Source organism: Penaeus japonicus, unplaced genomic scaffold (genome assembly GCF_977035675.1).
Source record: "Penaeus japonicus unplaced genomic scaffold, GWHDUDI00000001_assembly GWHDUDI00000036, whole genome shotgun sequence".
NCBI lineage: Eukaryota > Metazoa > Arthropoda > Malacostraca > Decapoda > Penaeidae > Penaeus > Penaeus japonicus.
The window spans coordinates 7,353,866-7,376,365 of record NW_028234438.1 but is presented as its reverse complement, the minus strand read 5'-3'; the positions used below and the strand labels follow the sequence as shown (position 1 = coordinate 7,376,365).

General features: G+C 44.0%; 1 protein-coding gene across 15 annotated transcripts in view; it reads left to right on the top strand.

The window, feature by feature from the left end:
* Positions 1 to 22,500, top strand: part of didum (dilute class unconventional myosin) — a 198,446-nt gene that overhangs the window by 11,395 nt on the left and 164,551 nt on the right. For 4 of the 15 annotated variants that reach the window (XM_086531923.1, XM_086531914.1, XM_086531921.1 and 1 more), the window contains exon 1: positions 20,517 to 20,748. The exons of 5 other annotated variants lie outside the window; for them this stretch is intronic. In XM_086531923.1, coding sequence (XP_086388049.1) covers positions 20,608 to 20,748 — 141 coding nt within the window. In that variant the 5' untranslated portion in view covers positions 20,517 to 20,607. Of the gene's footprint in view, positions 1 to 20,515; positions 20,749 to 22,500 lie in introns of those variants that run through there. 6 more of the 15 variants (XM_086531912.1, XM_086531918.1, XM_086531911.1 and 3 more) reach the window with 3 other exon arrangements.

Here is a 22,500-nt window from a genome sequence, read left to right as displayed (position 1 = left end):
CCCCCTCCTCCCTCCTCTTTATCCCCCTCCTTCCTCCTCTTTCTCCCCCTCCTCCCTCCTCTTCCCCCCCTCCTTCCTCCTCTTCCCCCCCCTCCTTCCTCCTCTTCCCCCCCTCCTTCCTCCTCTTCCCCCCCCTCCTTCCTCCTCTTCCCCCCCTCCTTCCTCCTCTATCTCCTCCTCCTCTCTCCTCCTCCTCTCTCCTCCTCCTCCCCCCTCCTCCCTCCTCCCTCCTCCCCCCTCCTCCTCCTCCTCCTCCCTCCTCCTCCTCCTCCTCCCCCCTCCTCCCTCCTCCCTCCTCTCTCTCCTCCTTCTGTGTCTCATCCTCCTCCCGCCTGGCTTTGATAAGCCTTTCTCACGCCCATGAAAGTGAGTCACGAAGGCGCTGTTATCAGGCATGTCGGTACTCGTGTGAGTAACATCAGGTGCCTTTATCAGCTTATTGTTTTATCGGTTTAGTGTTTTATCAGCGGATTCCTAGTGGCATATGGTGCCCCCCCCCTTTTTTCTTCTTTATGTTGTAGCATCGTGCATCAGGGTCTTTGTCTGCATCGCCTCGCCGTTGCAGGAGATGGAATCGTTTATGCAATCGCCGAGGACGTGGGCATGAATTTTACATCGTGTCAGGAACATGCACGGGGGCATTCGCGCTACGGCTTTGCTCGTTCTCTCTTTGTGTCTCTTGGTTTCTGTTTATTCTCTCTCATCTCTCTCTCTCTCCCTCTCTCTCTTCTCTCATCTCTCCTCTCTCTCCTCTTCTCCCCCTCTCTATTGCAATTCACTCTCTCTATCTCTCTCTCCACTCCTCCCCCTCTCTCCCCTCATCCCCCCTCTCTCCCCTCATCCCCCCTCTCTCCCCTCATCCCCCCTCTCTCCCCTTCTCCCTTCTCTCTCCCCTCCTCCCCTCTCTCCTCTCTCCTCCCGCTTCCCCTTCCCGATCCCCCACCCCCTTCTCCTCTTTTCTCTCCCACCTCCCAGCTTCCCAACATATTTCACCATTCTCTCTTTTCAATATCCTATTTTATAACCATTCATCTCTTTCTCTGATTTTATTATTCGAATAATCCCTCCCCTCCCTCCCCTCGCCCCCCCCCCCTTCCCCCCAGCCTGCCCTCCACTCGGCCTGTCACTCAACTCGAAGCCGTCGCGTCCCTTCTGCGTTGGCTCTTTGTCGTGGAGTTGAAGCAGGTCCTTGGGTTTTGATCGGATTGGGGCTTGGCGGCGAATTTGCATGAATTGGGGGAACTTTTTTTGTTTGCTTGTTTTTGGTTGGGGTGTTTTTTTTTTGCGTTTGCAGGAAGGGGGGTGTCTTGTTTTTTTTAGTAACGTATTATTTTGTCTCTATAAGTTTTTTCTTTGTCTCTATACGTTTTCCCCTTCGTGTGTATACGGATAGGCACGCATCACCCCCCCTCCCAAAACACACACACACACACACACACACACACACACACACACACACACACACACACACACACACACACACACACACACACACACACACACACACACACACACACACATGCTTCTGTGTGCATTTTTTTCCGCCTATGAAGTATTAATTTTTGTTTCTCATTTAATATCGTTTTATTGCAGTTGTCCACACTTTAGGGTATTAGAGTATTTAATTGTTATTTACTGTTTTCTTTATTTGTTTTTTTTTTCATTTCTTTAATGGTCTTGTTAAGTTCATCATTGTTAATTTCAATATGTTTTTGTCCATCGGTGTTTTTTTATTAATCGATGTTCATCAATGTTAATCAATTTTGCTTGCGTGTGTGTGTATGTGTATGTGTGTGTGTGTGCGTGCGTGCGTGCGTATGTGTGCGTGCGTGCGTGCGTGCGTGCTTATTCACATGATATTATTGTTCATTTACTTATTTATAAACTTGAATATATAATTTATATATTTGTTTGATTACATATTTACCAGTATTTTTTTTCTTCATGTTTTCTAGACAATCTTTTTTATCCGCTCATTTTGTGATCCTACTCTTTTGCCACGTATTTATTTCCCCATTGAAATAATCTTTATTTTTTTTATTTGCAGTATCTTTTATGCATATGTGTAATATTTTTATGTATTTATTTGTAGTGTTTTTTTTATATATATTTACGTTCCCATGAAACTTCATTCACTTATTTACTTCTTGGTCTTTTGTTTTTTCATTTCCGCAATTTGTTCACTTAAGTCTAAATTAATATGATTTAATTAATTACTTAATTTCTTAGTTTGTTCACTCTGTATATTCAAGTCTTTGCCGTCCCAAAAGGGCAGCGTCTGCCGCTCGTGACAAGACGTTCATGCCGCTAATGAAGACGGTCAAGGTCTTGCTGCATTGATTTCCGTGTGCGTTTGCTTGTGTGTGCGTGTGTGTGTGTGTGTGTGTGTGTGTGTGTGTGTGTGTTTGTTTTTGTGTTTGTTAGGGGAATAGTTGTTTGTTCTTGTATTTTGTTTTGTTCAGGAATGGGAAGAATGCAGGCGTAGAGACAAATGTGTTATACAAAAAGAAAAACAACAACATAAGAACAAGCGACAAGAACACAGAAGGAAACCACATTCACCTAGAAGAAGGCGGGGCACAACCAAACGCAACCGACAAAGCATCGCCTCGGTAGAAATCAGTCGAGGAGCTAAACCCCGCTCTCCCTCTCGGCCTCACGAACGGGAAAAGCCGCCGCGCCGACCAGTCATGCACCCGCGGCAGGTCGGCTGCGCTTCTTCTGTCTCTGTCGCTCGTTCTCTCTTGTTTCTCTTTTTCTATTTTTCTATTTTTCTCTGTCTTTTTCTCCCCATTCTTCGTGGGAAGAGTGGAGAGGAGAGCGGAAAAGGAGGAGGAGGAGAAGGAGAAGAAGGATAATGCGAATGAGGAGGGAGAAGGAGAAGGAGAAGTAGGAGAAGGAAGTAGAAGAAGTAGAAGAAGAAGAAAAAGAAAAAGAGGAAAGGAATATAAAGGGGGAAGGGAGAAAAGAAACAAGGAAGGAGAAAGATGATGTTACATAAGTAGATGAGGATGAGAATAAGAAAAGAGAATCAAAATGAAAGACAGAAAAGGTGATAAAACAGGAGAGAAGAAGAAGAAGAAAAAGAAAGTTATTTATATTAGCCGTCGAGGAACGCTTCCAGTCGTCAAACTTCCAGACATCTCGGGGGAATTCTTGAGAGAAGTTCCTCAATTAGCCGTGCTCGACGCTCTTTTGTTTTGCTTGTTTTTGTTTTGTTCGCTTGTAGGTTTTTTCTTTTTTTTCTTATTCTTATTCTCTTTTTTTTCTTTCTTTCTTTTCTTCTTCTTCCTCTCTTTCTCTTCGTCTTCTTCTCCTTCTTCTTCCTCTTTCTCTCCGTTCTCTTCTCTTTCTCCTCTTTCTTCTTTTTTCCGATTATGTCTGGATTATGAGGTGTTTTGCAATTATCGTTTATTCGAATGTGTCTCAGATTTATTTTTTAGATTTCATTTTGGTCTTTGTGTTTGTTTTCCCTCGCCTTCTTTAGTATACTGAACTCACACTTAAACGCACTTGCACGCATTCACCCCCCCACACACACACACGCATTTCGTTTTCAGTAGGTTCCAGCTAATCCTCCGTCTCCTCCTTCTCCTCCTCCTCCGTCTCCTCCTTCGCCTCCTCCTCCGCCTCCTCCTCCTTCTTCGTCTCCTCCTCCTCCTCCTCCTCCTCCTCCTTCGTCTCCTCCTCCTCCTCCTCCTCCTCCTCCTCCTTCGTCTCCTCCTGCTCCTCCTTCGTCTCCTCCTCCTCCTCCTCCTCCTCCTCCCTCCTCCTCATTCTTCGTCTTCTCCTCCTCCTCCTCCTCCTCCTCCTCCTCCTCCTCCTCCTCCTCCTCCTCCTCCTCCTCCTCCTCCTCCTCCCCCCCCTCCCCCTTCGTCTCCTCCTCCTCCTCCCTCCTCCTCATTCTTCGTCTCCTCCTCCTCCTCCTGCCTTGCCTTCGGTTCATTTTTATACAGGTTTCCCAGTTATTTTAGAAGCAGTTCTTTTTTGTACGTGTGAATGCGTTTATATTGACATCGTTAAAGAGTAAGATAGTGAACTGCTTTAGAAAAGTAACTTTCGCCTTTTTAGGTTAATTCCAGGAATGTTCTCTAGGGGGAGAAATGGCCAACGTTTTATCGAAACAATGGGACGTTTTTGTGATGATGATTAATGACAAAGGGGTCGTTAACCATCGTGAAATATGTTAGGTTGTTAAAACATTTGGCTCTCTAGTGACCTGTGACCTCCGCTTGCCTATTTCCTCTCGCCTTCTTTCTCTTTCTCTTTCTCTATTTCTTTCTCTTTCGCCTTTTCTACTTTTCTCTTTCTCTTTTTCTCTGTCTCTGTTCTGTGTTTCCTCTTTTTTCTACTTCCTTCCTCTTCTCTCCCTCTCTACCCTGTTAATCATCTAGTTTTATTAATTTCCCAGTCCCTCTCTTTCACTCCTTCCCTTTCTCATCATTCCTCCTTGGTTCTATCCTTCGCTCCCTTTGTCCCTTTCAGCCTCTTTTGAATATCTAGGCCTGTGTATGCCATTGGATTTTTTTATATAGCTATTACTGGTGACGGGAGAGAGATCTGTGCGTAAGTGTATGTGTGTGTGTGTGTGTGTGTGTGTGTGTGTGTGTGTGTGTGTGTGTGTGTGTGTGTGTGTTTGTATTTGTCTATTTTATGAAAATACGATCAGTGCCGCATGGCATTGGCATTGAAATATTTTTTGTCTCCAGAATATGTTTTCTGGGATTAATATGTAATGAAGCATCGCGGCGTGGCGATAAGATAAGCGCCGAGATATGTCAGGGATAATCACACAGAGGCGCAGCAAATACTGAGAGTAGTGTAGAGGAGGAAGAGTTTTGGGGTGGGGGTGGGGTGGGAGTGGGGGGGTAGAAGATGTGCTCCGGTGGAATCCTGACTTTGGACTTGTTTTTGGTCTTCTTTCTTCGTGTTGCTGTTTTTTCTTTCTTTATTTCTGTTATTTTTCTTCGTCGCCTTCTTCGTCATCTCGCTCTCTCCGTCTCCTATCCTCTCTCCCTCCCTTCCTCTCTCTCCCTCTTTATCTCCCTCCCTCCCTCCCTCTTTATCTCTCTATCTCTCTATCTAATTAATTATTGTTATTATCCATCAAATTTCGTGACGAACGCTTTGGAAGAGAGTGGCAGACAGACAGACGGAGAGAAATAGACGGCAAAACAGACAGAGAGAATAATGCCGAAGGAGGAAATACCGCCGAGAAAAACCGCCTCTTGAGACTATTTGAATGTTTGAAATTCGCGCCATCGCCACCCTCTCATGACGTCACGGGCTGACTCTCTTCAGGAGGAACGGTTGATGATCTCCAAGTGGGTTGCAAGTGGATGCAGCTATTTCGGTACGCAGGTCACTCTTTATTGAAGTAGATTTAAATCGTGGAAGTATGTATGGTGTTGCTGGAGGTTTTGGCATTGTCGGTTTTGTTCATAGCGGTCTGATTTTCGTTCTAATGATAATTGTTATTATTATTATTAAAGACAATGACATTAACATTAACATTTATAACATTTATATTATAACATTTATAACATTAACATCGATCATCATCATCATCATCATTATCGAGGTCACCATTATCAACATCAATAATCATCACCATCATTATCATCATCATCATCATCATCATCATCATCATCATCATCATCATCATCCAAAAAGGTGATAAGGTAACTGCAGGACAAGATAATTCCTCCAAAATCTACGTGGATAGCTACTTAGGAGACTGTACTAACAAGAGGAAAGTAAATATTACTTTTTTTTTTTACTTTGGAGAGAAGACGAACGGAGAAGAAAGGGGGGGGGAGAGGAGTTTGGAAGGGGAGGAAGAAGGAGGGAGAGAGGGTGAGAGAGTGAGAATGGAGAGAGAGACAAACAGACAGACAGAGAGAGACTGTATCATCAGATTATCTATTAAAACAAAATAACGAAAATTAACAAATTAAACTATAAAAATAGAATTAAGAAAGGAAGAATAAGACCTATTTGAACACTTAAATACGCCCACATAGTTCACTGGAAGCCTTGAACTCGCTGGCGGGCGTTGCTTGCGACTTCGAGAGTGAGGCAGTGGGCGTGACGCTGATGTTGACGTTGGGCGCCGGGCTGGAGCGAGGGGGACAAAGGAGCGGAAGACGAGGCGGGGGGACGACGAGGAAGAGGAGAAGGGGAGGAAAAGGATAGGAGAGGAGATAAAATAGAGGGAGAGAGAAAGAGAAAGAAAAAGAGAAATGAAAAGGGAGAGAGAGATGGAAAGAAAAAAATAACGATGATATGAAGAGAGAAGGAAAGAAAGGAAAAGAGAGGAGAAAAGATAGGAGAGTTGGAATAAGAAAGCATAGACAACGAGAACGAGGGGGAAAAAGCAGGAACGAAAGAAGCCGAGAGTAAATGTATTTCATAATCCCCCCCAAAAAGAATAAATAAAAGGAAAATAGTGATAAAGAATAAATACCACGTCAGAGAGAAGAGAAAATAAAAGGCCAAAGAGTAACCAGAAAAAAAAGTTTTCCCAAGGGTCAGGAAACAAGAAAGGGAAAGAGAGCACCAGACGCGAAGAAACTAACCATCGCCCCGAGATTAGAATATACGTGTCGGGGAGGGGGAGGGAAAGGGTTTTAGGGGCGTGTCGGTGTCCCTAAGGGCTCGTAGAGGAGTTTACGCAGGCTTGCAGACCAGAGCGAGGTACCCTTCACCCCTCACCCACCCCCTGCTCCTAGTCCTCTCTCAGGCTCCATGGAAGGAAGGGAAAGATTAAAGGGACAGAGACAGGGGGTTTAGGAAAGGGTTAGGGATGGGGGGGGGTCCTTTGTGGTGGAAAGGGGTATTTGTGTGGGTGGGAGGAAGGGCAATGGAGGGGGTGGAGGGGAATGAATGGAGAGAGAGAGAGAGAGAGAGAGAGTAAGAGTAAGAGTAAGAGTAAGAGGGAGAGGGAGAGGGAGAGGGAGAGGGAAAGATGGAAAGAGATTTCAAATAGTTTATTTGTATAGAAACATACGCAACCCAAAGAAAAGGGAAAAATAAAGAGAAATTGAGATTGAGAGAGAGGCAGGGAGAGGAGAGATATGATAAGAAGTGAAAGAAAAAGGAAGAAACGCATGAGTGTGATTCATGATATACATCAGTATCTGCTCTGCGCACCTGTGTGTAGTTTTTTTTTTCTCTCTCTCTCTCCGAATACATAAGTGCGCACAATAATACAGGGAAGCGTGTGCGGACGAACAACATGTTTCCGAAACCCTGACGTTTTAGCTCGGTGACCCCCTCTTAATGGCCCTCTAAAAGATGGTTGTCTGTGGCACTAGTTTTCCAAGGCACGCGATATTGGCACCACACGAGTCACTTTCTGGCTGGATAGTGAGGGAAAGTGTTCTTGCCTGACCCGTATATGAAGTTGAACTAGGCCTATGCTCGTATTTTTTGTTTTGTTGTTGCTGATAGCTTTTTAGAGTGTTTTATGCTTTTAATGAATATAATAAGGGAAAGTGTATCATATATATTTGCGAGTTTTATGCGAGGGAGATTATTTTTGTTAGTATCGTATCACTTTAAGAAAGGTTAGCATATAGGCAATTATTATAATAACAGGCATTATGGCGTAGACGTCGTCCCAGAAAAAAAAATCCCATGATAATGGTAAATAAGAAAAAAATAATGTCATCCCCATTCCACCACCTTACATTATTGTGCACTGAATGTACAGTGTATAATGTAGACTACCCGTCTACCGAAAGCCCAAACAACGTCTGAAAGTGCCGTAAATGAAAGGGTTCCAGACAGCTTCGAGCGGCCTGTCTGATTCTAATGCCTAGGTCGCGTGAGAGAGGGAGATGAAGGAGGAAGAGGAGAAGAAGAAGATAAGAAGAAGAAGGGCAGGGGGAAAATAGGGAAGGAAGTAAAGAGTGAGAGAATGAGAGTCAGCGAGAGAGTGAGAGTCAGCGAGAGAGTGAGAGTCAGCGAGAGAGTGAGTCAACGAGAGAGTGAGAGTAATAATAAGAAAGAATATTAGGGGGATTAATTGTATATATTAGAACATATTCTGTTCAGTGAGAGGGGGATGTAGATATATATGTGTGTGGGAGTTACTGTTTTCTTAATATTGAATTAAGTATTTTGTGTTTGGTACTAGCATTGTTATTTCTAATATTTGTTGCATTATCTCCATAGGGGAAGTATGTTTTTTTTCTCTTATAAATAAACACGTTTCTTAAATGTTTAATTATTCCTGCTTATAGCGTTGCAAGTAGCTCGTTTCAATCTGCATGATTTCCAGGAATGCAGAGAAAACGATATTTTAACCGCAATTAAAGTCTTGAATGGCTGGTAGTAGCCATTGATACAACTGTCACGTCCGTGATCCACCGACTCTGTACACCCGTTCAAAGATCTCCATTAAGACCATGACCCCCTCCCCCCCCTCTCTCTCTCTCTTTCCCTCTCTCTCCTTACTCCTGTTCTCCTCACCTACCCCTCCCTCCCCTTACTACTGTTCTCCTCCTCCTCCTCCCCTCTTCCCTGCCCCCCTCTCCCCAGAAAATACTGGAAAGAGGAAAAGGGAAGCGAAAACCTCTTAGTAACGCGACCCCGTGGTTTGAGGTGTGACCTGTCAAGCAGAAACCGCACGGTATATTCCTGTCTGAAGTCAGGGGTGGGGTGGATGGATAGGAAGGGGAGGAGGAAGGGGTGGGGGTGGGGTGGGGGTCGGGGTTGCAGAGAGTAGCTGGGAGGAGTCGGAAGAGTTAGAGTAAGATCGGATTGTGGGGATGGGGGTAAGGAGGGGACAAGGGAGGGAGGGAGGGTGGGGGGGAGGACAGTGAGAGAGAGTAGAGGAGCAGGTGAAGGGTGGGGGGAGGGAAGGGGAGAGGGAATGGTGATACGGGATGGGAAAAGGGTATTTAATCTTTCGTGCCAGCCGCTGCTGTCATTGAAAATGAGTTGACCTTGATAATGAACGTTGATTTATCGTGTGTTTGTTTATATTTATGTCTATATTTATATTTATATGTACGTTTATGTTAATATTTAGCTCTTACCAATCTACAACAAACTAATATCATATTTGGGTTGCTACACTTACGAAGTCCTTTAATAAGAAGGCGAACCATGATAACTTAATAGCGTACTTCATAGACAGCAACGGCAGCGTAATCAAACCGAAGACCCTAATACCACACGTGCCGCAGAGGCTTCATACCGGAAGTGCTCGACGCCTGTAGCACGACAGGGTTCCTCGGAGGTCGATTCGTTCGCGTTGAAGCCCAGATTAAAGGGATGTTTTTTTTTTTTTTGATGGTGTATGGGGTTTGGGTTTGTTTGGGTGAATGGGTGGGTAAGTGGGTGGGTGGGTGAGTGAGTGGGTGTATGGGGCTGGGGTTTGTTTGGGTGAATGGAATGGTGAGTGGGTGGGTGAGTGGGTTGGTGGGTTGGTGAGTGTATGTATGTATATGTTTGCGTATTTCTTTGTTTATTATTTGCATACGTGGGCAAAATATGAAAACCTATTTCTTATTTTTAGAATTCTGCATCTAAGTCAGCGTGGTTATCAAGTTATCTTTTAAGCATTTAATTGTTATTATTAGTCACCCCGTAGTCTAAAAGTCCATCAAACTATCAATAAACCGGTAAATCCCGGTCCCAGAGCGGGTTTAATGCCTCGGTGGAACATCCGGTTCGGTTGTTACACATTAATCAAAGCGATAAAAGGATAGAAATGTGATACTGTTGGGAGCGGCAGCGGTAGCGGCAGCCTACCCGTGCGGCGCGGCGGTGGCTGCGGCGACTGCGGCTGCCTCTGCTATTGTGCATGTTTTTTGTGCATGTTTTTTTTTTAAATCTTTTTGGTTATTTATTTAGTTGGTTAGTTATTTGATTATTTGTGTATTTATTTATTCATCATAATATTTCTTTTATTATCATCATTATCATCATTATTGTGTGTGTGTGTGTCTTTTTTCTTTTTTTGCACTTTCATTGGTGTGACTATTTATTACTCTTGTATACAGATAAACTTCGCTTTTATAAACCTGTTTTTTTTTAGGTCATGTGGTATAAAGAACCTGCAGAAGTATCATTATAACTAATTTCTTTTTCATTTGTTCGTTATCGTGTATTAAAAAATATAAATTATTTTTTCAAAGTGGATTTTCTTTATGACGGGGAGCGAGGGGGGGAGGGAGATGGGGCGGGGGTTGTTACACCCGTGCGAATCTGAACGGGAATTAGCGCGAGGTGCGGGCGCATGTGTCCTTTCCATCGTTTCTCCCTTCTCTCTCTCTCTCTCTCTCTCTCTCTCTCTCTCTCTCTCTCTCTCTCTCTCTCTCTCTCTCTCTCTCTCTCTCTCTCTCTCTCTCTCTCTCTCTCTCTCTCTCTCTCTCTCTCTCTACTTTTCCTTATATATCGTCCTCTTTCTCTTCCTCCTTTTCCCTCCATCACGCCATCCCTCTCTTCCTCCCCATCTCCCTCCTTCACGCCTTGCCTCTGCCCCTCCTCCTTTTCCCTTTCATGTCCTCCCTCTCTCCCTCCTTTTCCCTCCATCTCGCCATCCCTCTCGTCCTCCCTCCCCACCCCCACTACCTCTCCCCCTCTCCCTCCTTTACCTGCCATCTCGTCCTCCCTTCATTTGTCGCGTTTCTTAACTTCTTCCTTTTTGATTATCTTGCGAAGGGATCACAATTTGCCTCGAGAACCTTTGAAAACTGCAACGTGCATTTGTTCTCTTTTACGTTTTACCTGATTGACGGTGCAGTTGATTGACATATTCAGTCCAGATGATTGGCTTGACTGACAGGTTATGACCGGGTCTAGGCGCCCCCCCCCCTCCCGCTGCCTCTTTCACTTTTCACCGTACGTCACGATTGTATTCTTGGTGTTGTCCATGTTATATTATTTATGCATGTTTCGTCTTCTTAATCTGACGATGCGGGTTTTGCCTCATTTAATTTTTGTTAGTGTCTTACACGTGTTACGAAACGGAAACAAGAGGAATAACGTCACACTCACAGTCGCCTCAGCCACGATTCGAGAACTACCAAGAACCGGTCAGTTGTTTTAAATTTTGGCCATTAGTTGCGTGTTTTGTTTACCTAGAATACGAGTTTCAGAGGCGATGACAATCAAGACTGAGTAAAAATGTAGACTACGGGTTGTTGGATCCGCTCAGAGCTCCGGTTTGTTTCCAAAGGATGGTTTATTCCGTTGAAGCATACATCACACATCAATAACATCTTTAGTCCTAAAATAATGTCGGTCAAGGTGTTTGAAATTTAAAAGAGTAATGGATATGAATTCCCCCAGTAGAATTTTTTCCAGCCCATCCCCAGCAATCATCTCACACACTCCCCGGGGCTCGCGCACAGCTGTTTGGGAACCACTGCTGATCTGGGAAGGGGGATTGACTGACTGCTATTCTACCCATATCATTGACAAGATTGCCTATCCTTCCAATCCAGTTTGTAGTTAGAACACGCGCGTGAACACACATGCACACACGCCCTCGAGTACACGGGCGTGGGGTGTGTTTATAGGTAGTAAATCCAATTTCTTTTATGGGTTTATTGTACTTCATTCCTGTGTGTGGAAACGAAATCCCTCCTTCGTGGTGGATCAACGAGAGGGATTGTTGATGAGACTAGAGATTAGATTATAATCATCAGGGTCTAATTGAGACGATTTGATTTGATAATGGAAAAGGCGGGCGGGTGAGAGTGGGGGGGAGGGGGGCTCTAAATGTTGTGTGTGAAGATCAGTCTGTTGATATGCAATGGGGCATTTAAGTGTTTGTTATTTTAGCGAAGGTGTAGGTAGATGTTTATTGATAAAGCTTTTTGTTTACATATTAACTTATCTCTAAATGTCGTGTTTCGTGCTGTTATCGATAATGCTATTATTACTATTATCATTATTATTATTATAATCAAGATAATAACGAGGATGCTTATAATAATGTTGATGGTAAGGATAAGGATAGTAATGATAATGATATTAATGACAATGACAAATATTATCATATCATCATTATTGTTATTGTTATTGTTATTGTTATTGTTTTTATTTTAGACGCAGAGGTCTTGATTTATCTAAGCCTAAATCAACAGCGATAACAGAGTATGCTACAGGTGAATAGCTGATGGAACATATGCGATAACATGATTAAGATCTATGATGAGTGCACTTCTGTAATTGTCTTGTAATTTGTGTCATGATAGAACTGTTATTGTTATGCTTTGAAGTTATGATAGCTCTGTTATTTGTGTAATTTCAAGTCTCGTAGCTTCTTTTTTTATCATGTTGAGGTACAATGGAACTGTTATTTGATATGGTTTTCAATCATGATGTGAAATCTCATTTTGTAATTTTACGTTGGGATAAAACTGTCATTTATATAATTTTAAGTTATAAAGGAACTGTTTTTGAAGCAATTTTGAATGAAGATAAACCCATGATGTAACTTTAAATGATGATGGAACCATGGTGCAACTTTAAATAAAGATAGAGGCATCGTTAATTTTATTTATAGTTTGTATATGTAACTAATTGGTGTAATTTGAGTTCAGACTGAACCGTGTTTGTTTAATGCTATCTAAGATCAACCTGTTCAATGCAAGTTTTGAAAGATCTGTAATGTATGTAGGCTAATTATAACTATATAATTAATGTCTGATCGGCCTGTAATTGAATAGCATTAAAAGTTACGATAAACTTTGATTCATACAGTGGAAGTTCAAATTGGACAGAAATTGGTGTGATTATAGTCAATAGAGAACACTGTTAGATTTAAGCATTCTTAGAATAGAACATATTGGTTAAGTTATTTTGGAATAGAACACCAGTTGTTCTTGTCAAGGTAGAATATCATTTGGTTGTTATGATTAGGCTGTAATTATAAGTTAGTGAGACATTGACCACTTTACATTTTCTATCTCGGAGCGATGGTCGACAAGGGCATACTAAGGTAGGCTTTGTTGATGGCGTTTATCTTTGTTTTTCTTTCTTTTTCTTTTTCTTTTTCTTTTTTTCTTATTTTTCTTTTTTTGAGTGGAGGTTGGTTTGGTTTGGGGAATTATTGGGAAGGTCGTCCCTTTTGGGAGTCATTTCGTGGGAAAAACCCGTTGTGTAATTTCACTGCGGCAACTTGGATGTTAGTGTTTCTTTTCTATTTCAACTCTTACTTTATTTTTCTCTTTCTCGTTGCTACTCTAACTTCTTTATTTGCTTAATCTACCTTTATTTCTCTCTCTCGCTCTCTCTCTTCCTCTTCCTCTCCCCCCTCTCCCTCTCCCTCTCCCCCCCCTCTCCCTCTCTCTCCTCCTCTCCCTTTCTCTCTCATTTCCTCCCGCTCTTGTACCACCTCATTTCTTTCCTCTTTTCTTCTCTTTTTCCCTCTCATCTCTCATCCTTTCTCCCTCCCTCTCATTCTGTATCCCTCTCCCTTCTCTTTCTCCATTTCCCCTTCTCTCTTCTCCCTTCTCCCTTCTGTAATCCCCTTTCCACACACACTCACTCTCGCTCTCACTCTCACTCTCACTCTCACTCTCACTCTCACTCTCACTCTCACTCTCACTCTCACTCTCAAACAAACAGATTAGATAAGAAATGGAGAACCGAGACATATTAAGACGATTAGAGAGGAAGTTAGCGAAGTAGTGGCTTTCGAAATGAAAAATGAAAAATGATTATAATTAACACAAACGCAGTAACACGATCCGAGCAAATAGATGAAAAATACGCGCACTTCATCTGGAGGATATATTTTTAGCGCGAAAGGGGTGTATTGGTGTTCGTTGCGTCATTTGTTTTTTAGGGATCGCCTTTCCGCTCTTCTTCCGTGGCGTTGACCTTAATGTTGTTATTATTTTTGTTGTTATTGTTGTCATTAAGATGATTGTGATAATGATAGTACAGATTATCATTACTATTATTGTTATTATTTCTATTATTATTATTGTTGTTACTATTACGATTATTATCATATTCTTATGTAGATCTTTTTACTGTTATGATTTGGGTATTCTTGGGATTATTTAAGAGTAACTATTCCTTTTTCTTATTTTGTGTGCTACGCCGTCCTCCTATATGCATTTCCCTCGGTTTGTTTGTATATTTCATAACCCTCCACGTTTTCAGTCCAAGAGAGCTTGTCTTTTCATCTTCCTCTTCTCCTTTTCTTCTTTTTCTTCTTCTTCCTTGCCTTTGTATTTTTCTTCTTGTTCTGTCTTTGTTCTTCCTCTTCACTTGTATTTTTCTCCGTATTATCTTCAATTTCTCCATCTTCTTATTCTATTTTTTCTCTCCATCCCTCGCTTACCATTTCCCTTCCTCTCCCTCTTTCCCTCCCTTACCATTTCCCTTCCTCTCCCTCTCTCCCTCCCTTACCATTTCCCTTCCTCTCCCTCTCTCCCTCCCTTACCATTTCCCTTCCTCTCCCTCTCTCCCTCCCTTACCATTTCCCTTCCTCTCCCTCTCTCCCTCCCTTACCATTTCCCTTCCTCTCCCTCTCTCCCTCCCTTACCATTTCCCTTCCTCTCCCTCTCTCTCCCTCCCTTACCATTTCCCTTCCTCTCCCTCTCTCCCTCCCTTACCATTTCCCTTCCTCTCCCTCTCTCCCTCCCTTACCATTTCCCTTCCTCTCCCTCTCTCCCTCCCTTACCATTTCCCTTCCTCTCCCTCCCTCCCTTCCTTGCCCTCTCCCTCCCTCCCTCCCTTGCCCTCTCTCCCTCCCTCCCTCCCTTGCCATCTCCCTCTCTCCATCCCTCCCTTGCCCTCTCCCTCTCTCCCTCCCTCCCTCTCTTGCCCTATCCCTCCCTCCCTCTCTCCCTCTCCTTCCGTCCCTTCCCTGCCCTCTCCCTCTCTCTCTCCCTTGCCCTCTCCCTCCCTCCCTCCCTCCCTCCTGTCGGCTCATCAGTGCTCCCGCTCCGCCTCGTAACGTGAGACAATGCCGGAGTGAGATTAACCCCCTTCCCCCCCTCCTCTCCTCCTCCTCCTCCTCCTCCTCCTCCTCCTCCTCCTCCTCCTCCTCCTCCTCCTCCTCTTCCTCCCCCCTTCTCCTCCTCCTCTTCCCCTCCTTTCTCCTTTCCTCCACCCCCCTTCCCCATCATGCCCTCTCCACCGTTTGTTCTTTGTTTGTTTTTTTCATCTTTATTTCCTCTCTACTCTTCGTCTTTCTTTCTTCGTATCCCTTTCCTCTTTCCTCTTTTCTAGTTCCACCTCTTCTTCTGTTCTTCTTCTTATTATTATTCTTATTATTAATCCTCCTCTTCTATTGCATTAATTAAATATGTTATTATTTCCTTTGTCTGTCCCATTTCCTTTCTTTCGTATGCCTTCTACCTCGTTCCTTCTCCACCATCCCTCTTCTCTCTCACTCTCTCTTTCTTGCTATTTCATTTACGAGACTTTTCGCTTATACATTTATATATTTTATGTTTTTTTCATACTTTTCATTTGTTTCCTCATTTGCTAATAGAGCCTACTTATTTTCTCAAGTCCCTCCGCTCTGCACCTGTTTCCGTTTTCTTTGTTTCGATCATCGTTCTGCTCCCCTCTTCCTCTCTCACTTGGGTGCTCTTCTTGCTCTCAATTTCCCTGGAAGAGTGACACTATTTGACCCCCCCCCCCCCCGTCGCCTCATCTTCCATTTTTTCTCTTTCTTTATATTCTTCTTATTCATTTCTTTGAAGATGTCTCCGTCTTGCTCCTTAGGACTTCCGTTTTACTTTTTCCTTCTTACTTTCTCTTTCTTTCACCTTGATTCTTGTTCTTCTTCCTTCCCTTCTTCCTCTCCCTTCCTTTTTTTTTTCTCTCCGTCCTCTTATTTTCTCTCCCTCTCCTCCTTCCTCCCCTTCTTCCTCTTCCTCCTCCTCGTCCATCTCCTCTTCCTCCATATCTATCTCTTTTCCCATCTTCCCGTGTTGTTATCTCCTACCAAATGGTCTGGCTGTGTTTCCATTACCTTATGTCAAATGCCATCTCTCTCTCTTCCTCACACACACACACACACACACACACACACACACACACACACACACACACACACACACACACACACACACACACACACACACGTCTCTCCCTTGTCGTCTTCAGTCTCGCTCATCCTCCCCTCTCCCCTCTCCCCTCTCCCCCGTTGTCATCACCTCCACATTCTTAGCTCTCCTCTCCCCTCCCCCACAGTTGTCATCGCGTTCTCCCTCTCTCTCCTTTCTCCGATCCTTCCATCTCCCTTTCCACCATTCTACTTTCTCATCCATTTCCCAATTCCCCTTCCTCTCCTCCCCTCCTTATTCTTCCCCATCTTCCTCCTCTCCCATTTCCCTCCTTATCCTCCCCTTCTTGCCATACCTTCCACCTCTTCATACCTCTTCCTTCCCTCCCTTCTACCGCCCTCCGCCGCTCCCTCTTTCCCTCCCTCTCTCCCTCCATCCCTCTACCCTCCTCAACCCTCCCCCTCACCTCTTTCCTCCCCATTACCCTCCCTTACCTACCCCCATCACCCCCTTACCTACCCCCATCACCCCCTTACCTACCCCCATCACCCCCTTACCTTCCCCCATCACCCCTTACCTTCCCCCATCACCCCCTTACCTTCCCCCATCACCCCCCTTACCTCTCCCCCCCCTCCGACCACGACCCGTCAGACAAGGTTCTCCTCTTCCGCGCGGAGTCTCGGAGTCGCCTTGTTTACCTGTGCGTCCGCGGCGAGGGCAGTCGAGAGGGACCCAGGCCTAAGGCAGGACTCGCGAGCGAAGGAGGCGCCAAACAATCCTTCTTCGGGGAGGCTTCGATGGGATTATTCTTTCCCGGAATTTTTGATTCGTGGATTGGTTCGGGCGTCGCTGGAGGCCTTTTGGAGCGTGTAAGGTCTCCGGACGTGAGGTGTGCTGTGGGCGATTCTTCGAGTGTGTTCTGTTTCTGCAGTTCTACTTTGTGAAAAGAGTGTGGGAAGAAACTCGATGCTGTGGTGTTGAGATTGCAGTGGACTTTGCGATGGGTGAAGAGTTGCACTGGATTTTGTCGATATTGAATAAGGACAAAATATTCCCTCAGTGATTCAGCCCATCTCAGAACAACCTCGTGCACGAGAAACTTGGTCATTCGATGAAGCTTCCTTTGTGATATCCTGAAAATAATGTTAGTATCGTTATCATTATCACTATTGTTTTCCTTTTCGTCGTTGCTTTTATTGATGATGTTACTTGCAAGACTAGACAGAAAGTGTGAGTAATTCGAGCCGAGTGTGACCTCTCTCCGCCCTACGGAAAAAATAAATCCTTGCTCTATTTCTCGAGTTGGAAAAGTTTTGCCTTCGTGGTTTCAGAAGCTTGCTCTGTGAAGTGACCGGAAAGGAGAAAAGAAACAAAAAATTGACATGTAGGCCTATACGTGTGTTAGCGGTTGTGAGGACAAAAGCTGAGTGATTACTTTTGAAATTGGAGCTGTGGTGGTGGTGTGAATTCAGCCTAAGTTGACTTGTATTGATGAAAGAAGGAAAGAAAATAAACCATACACAACTGATTTTATATCTTTGGCGGGTGTCCAAGCGTGTGTGCTACAAAGGAAAGTCAAACAGACAGACACAGGTAAATAAAGCAGGACCAAGAAAGGGGATAAGGGAACGCGGAACCGGAGAAGAGCGGAGGAGCTCGATTCCTGACGATTAAATTCATCGCCGATATCATTTTACACCTCAGGATACAAGACCTTATTTCAGATACGGCAGGTGTCCCACTACGAGTCTCTCTCTCTCTCTCTCTCTCTATCTATATATCTATCTCTCTCTCTCTATTCGCCGTCCCCTTTTTTCGCAAAAGAAGGAATCACGAAAGGAAGGAGGATAGAAAGAAAATAGAGAAGTATTAATCCCTGTAGGAGAGAAGGATAATCGAGGATTATGAAGATGATGTTGCGGAGTTGGAGGATGGGAGTGAGTGTCTGAAGGAAGGTGCGATGAAGAAGGGGTAGTGGCATATGTGAGAATAACGGGGGATATTGACGCTCATTGTTATTGTAGCTCCCTTCCCCGCCTCTCTTCTCTTCTTATTCTTCTCCGTATCTTCCTCTCTCTGTCACTTCCCCCCTCTCCCTCCGCTTCCCACTACCCTCCCCCTTCCCCCTCTCAACCGCCCACTCTCTCCATCCCCTTCTCAACCATCCTCCCTCCTGCTCTTACCCCTCTCCCTCTCACCCCCTCTCACCCTCACCCCCCTCTCCTCCTCTCACCCTCATCCCCATGGCCAAGCGATGAAGAGAGGGACGAGACAGTGGCTGGCAGTCTCATGACCCGAGCGCGGAGGGCGAGTGTCAGGTGTTGACAGGGCGAGAGAAGGAAACGTCATCCACGCACGAGGGGTTGGCAAGGGGTTTACCAGGGGTTTCTAAGGGGATTCTAAGGGGTTTCCGTCTCCCCCGTGCCTTCTTGTGTGTGTGTGTGTGTGTGTGTGTGGTGTCTTTGTCGAGGGAGGGATTAACCTACCAGTCCGATCTCCTTCCCCACCCCACCCCCATCCCACTCTATCACTAACCCACATCGCACCACCATACCCCACCCCCACCTATGACCCAATCCCCCCACACACCCCATCTTTCTCCCCCTGTGACCCCAAGGAGCGAAACCTTGGCTCAGGTTCTTATTAGAAGGCGTTCACGCATCCGGCAGAAGGGTGACTCTGAAGTTGGAGCTGAGGAGAAAGAAGTTTTGAGGATTTTTCAACTTTGTCGAAGTTGAGAGAGGAAAAGAAGGAAAGAGAAGAGAAAACTAAGAAAAAAAGGAAAGGGAAAGGGAAAGGAATCATTAAAATGGGGGATCGACTTGTGTGAGTTTGTGTCACGATCGGAGAAGTGTTTTTTTTCTTATACACCTCTATGACCTTGCGCAATTAAAGGTCAGATTGCCTCATTCGCTCTTCCCTTCCCCTCCTCCTCCCCATCACTCTGACTCTTCCCAACCCCCAGTGGCGTGGAAATTGGGGTTGGTTCTTCCGGCTGTCGAATATCCGAAAGAAAGAAAGAAAGAAGAAAAAAAAATTCGGTTGACTCGAGAAAACGAAAAAGATTTTTGAAAGTGTCTGGTAACGAATCGTGGAAAAGTGTCTCGGAATTTTATGGAAGAAGAGCTAAAGACATAAAGATTCGAAGGAAGAAGAAAGTGGAGAATAAGAAGGGAAGAATCGAAGACAGGAAAACGAGAAGAAATAAGGAAGGAATAAAAATAGGAGGAATAATGTGAATAACAATATAAGGGAAATAATCGAAGGAAGAATGCGAAGAAGAAAAATATATAAGAAAGAAAGAAAATAATAAAGTGGATGAAAACAGTAGAACAAAGAGTTAAAGAGAAAATCGAAGGAGGAAAGCAATGAAAAAAGGAAAATCAAAACAAAAAGACTCGAAGGAAGAAGTTGCAGATAACAGAATAATCAATAAGAAGGAAACGAGAACCATTCCCCTCGGTGTCCTCTGAACCACCCTCTCAAGAAGCAGTGATTTCTCCGATCGCGACATTGCACTCGCGCTGACCGGAAGGAAAGGAATACCAGATAAAAAGAAAGGGGAAAATCAGATATCAGATAAACAGAGAGAAAGAGAAAGAAGAAAAGTGGCTCGAAATTAGTAGGATGTAGATCGCAGAGGACTATAATTTTAAGATAATGGGATTCATTTACAAAGTAAGTTAATACTGATTTCAACAATTACAAAGGACGAAATACCTCTGCGGAGGCGACGGCGACAGCGACAGCGACAGCGGATCCGAAGTGTCTCTTAAGGAATGTCCTGTGGCACTTCCTGTGGCTCTTCCTGTGGCTCTTCCTGTGGCTCTTCCTGTAGCCCTTCCTGTAGCCCTTCCAGTCGTGATTTTATTACTTTCAAGTAGGTGGTTTTGGTCCACGGGTGAAAGTGGCGGTTTTTATTGGCAGTGTGAATCGAATCCATGAAGTCTTTGATAGTTGAAAGTCCGTTATAAGAAAGGATTTCAAGTAAGAGACATGCGAAGATCAGAGTGAAGAAGGAATAAGCAGGAAGGTTTCGACGCAAGGCTTTTTTTTTTCGTGGGATTTTGCAACTTTGGTAACGCTGCATCTGAAAGAGGCAAATGTGATGTGCAGGAGAGGAGAAGAAATGCGTTTGGCGTTTTGGAAGATTTTGCATGAAGTTTCCTCGGTTCTCGATTGTTTGCGTCCAAGAAGACTTTCGCGAAGAAAAGGAGAATAAAGAGAGGTAGAGAGAGAAAGAAAAGGATAAGAAAAGAAGCGGTAGGAGAAGGAAGGTAGGAAGAAAAGGGAAATAAGTTGACGTAGAAGAAAAGAAATCAAGGTAGATGAGAGGCAGAAGAATAGTGGATAAAAGGCAAAGGCAAACAAACGACATAAAAGTGAGACTAGAAAAGACAGAGGAAAATAAATCAAGACAAAAATAAAATAATAAGATAGAGAGAAAACAAACGTAAAGCAAATCAAGAACGAAATATCAACACCACCGCCACTGAAAAAAAGAAAACAGAAAAGAAAAGAAAAGATACCCCCAATGAAAGCAAACACGAGCGCAGAAAATCTATAAAAAAGAAGAAATTCAAATCCGTCAAGGAGCTCGAAGCGGCCCGCCATCATGCCCATGGTGATCCGGCAGGTGACGGAGTACAGCGGGCCGCACAACAAGCGCAAGCTGTCCCTCGACCCGCTGGTGGAGAGGTACAGGATCATCGGCACGCACTTCTGGCCCAGGTACCACCTGCACCACTACCTCAAAGTGAGTCATGGCGGCCTTTGGGATTCGCTTGGGGGAGCGGGGGGGGGGGTGTACGGCTACGTCTAAGTGAGTGATAATGTTTTTTTTGCTCTAGGGGAGGGGGGGGTGAGTCAGTACTAATACCTCAGAGTGATGATGGGCTTTGTTTGTCTTTTGTTTGGGCACAGGGTTTGGTTGCACCACTATATCGAAGTGTGTGATGGAAGGTTTTGGGTTTTCTTTGGGGGAAAGGGGATGGGGGGTAGTGGCTTGGCTGTGGAATGAGAGGGTTTAGTTTCATTGGGGGGAGCGGAAGTGGTGGTTTGGTTGCACCGATTTCTAATGGTGACTTATGACTGAAGGGGATGTTTTTTTTTAGTGAATCGATAGTTTGGTTGCACCAGTATTTCAGAGTGTGCGGGGATGGATTTTGGTGTCTTTGGATTCTTATGCAGATTTTTTGTTTGTTGTTTTTTTCATGATGGAGGGAAGATTTTTTTTGCCATAAATGCAGGAGCTTTGTATTGTTATGAAGCGTGTAAGTAACATATAAGTATATATATGTATGTAGGTATATAATATATATATATATATATATATATATATATATATATATATATATAATATGTGCATAGATAATGATTTAAAGGGGAAATAAGGTGTGCAGTTTGCGACTGTGAATGACATACAGGTATGTGATAGATGTTGCAGAAATATGTAAGTGGTAAGATTGAGTTTATGTGTGGAATGAGTATTTAGATTATGAATGGTGAATATTGACCCATAACTGAATGTTGTGTAATTGATATTTAGTGCCATACAAATACTAGAAATTTGTTTTGTGCAAATGTAAGGTGGTATATATCCAATGTGAAGTGGCATTTGAAGTATACATTATACATCATTAACCATGCAATACGTTGTAGTAAGTGCAACTGAATACGCGAGAAACGCAGTGTTTTCACGGTCAAGGAAGGTGAGGTTCTGGCGTCTAATCCGAGAAACACTTGAAGACTTTCTGCTAAGACGTCCGCCAGGCTTAGTGGTCGCCGCTTGTTTGCTTGCTTGTAGTTAGTTCTTTTGCCTTGAAGGCGCTGCTTGGTTTTATTCTTTTTATTTTGGTTTGGATGTCGATGGTTGCTTGTATTCATTTATCTTTGCTTGGAAGTCGTTGCTTTTTTATTTCGCTTGAAGAGTGTTTTTTTTTGCTAGCGGAAGTTAGTTAGCGAGCTGTGTGCTTGCTTGCTTGTCTGCAAGGAAAAAAAAATTGAGGTACAACAGCGGTAGTCGATGCGTTCTCTTTTGTGTGTATGATTTTTTTTCTTCTTTAGTTGCAATCAAGATTTGGGGTCAGAGTTTGAGACAGAAAGTGGGCTGAACAATATTTTTTTTACGAGTGGTAGAAAGATAACACACGGGTTGGCAAATACTCACGCACATGAGAAAGTGTGCACGAACGGGCGAACACACAGAAGAAGAATGGCAAACACGTACAGGGACTCGCACATAGGCACGCACGCCCCCCTACATACACCATTAAGTATTTTGCTTTCTGTTTATCTCACCTGACCATTCAGTAAAAGGTCAGTATGCAAGCGTCGAAGCAGTCATAGACAGCAGCACTCGAAAGGCAACTGCTGTCAGACAGTCAGCTGCCCTGCCCCTTTAGAATGACTAGGGGATCTCTCTCTCTCTTTCCTCTCTCTCTCCTCTCTCCTCTCTCCTCTCTCTCATCTCTCTCTTTCCTCTCTCTCTCCTCTCTCCTCTCTCCTC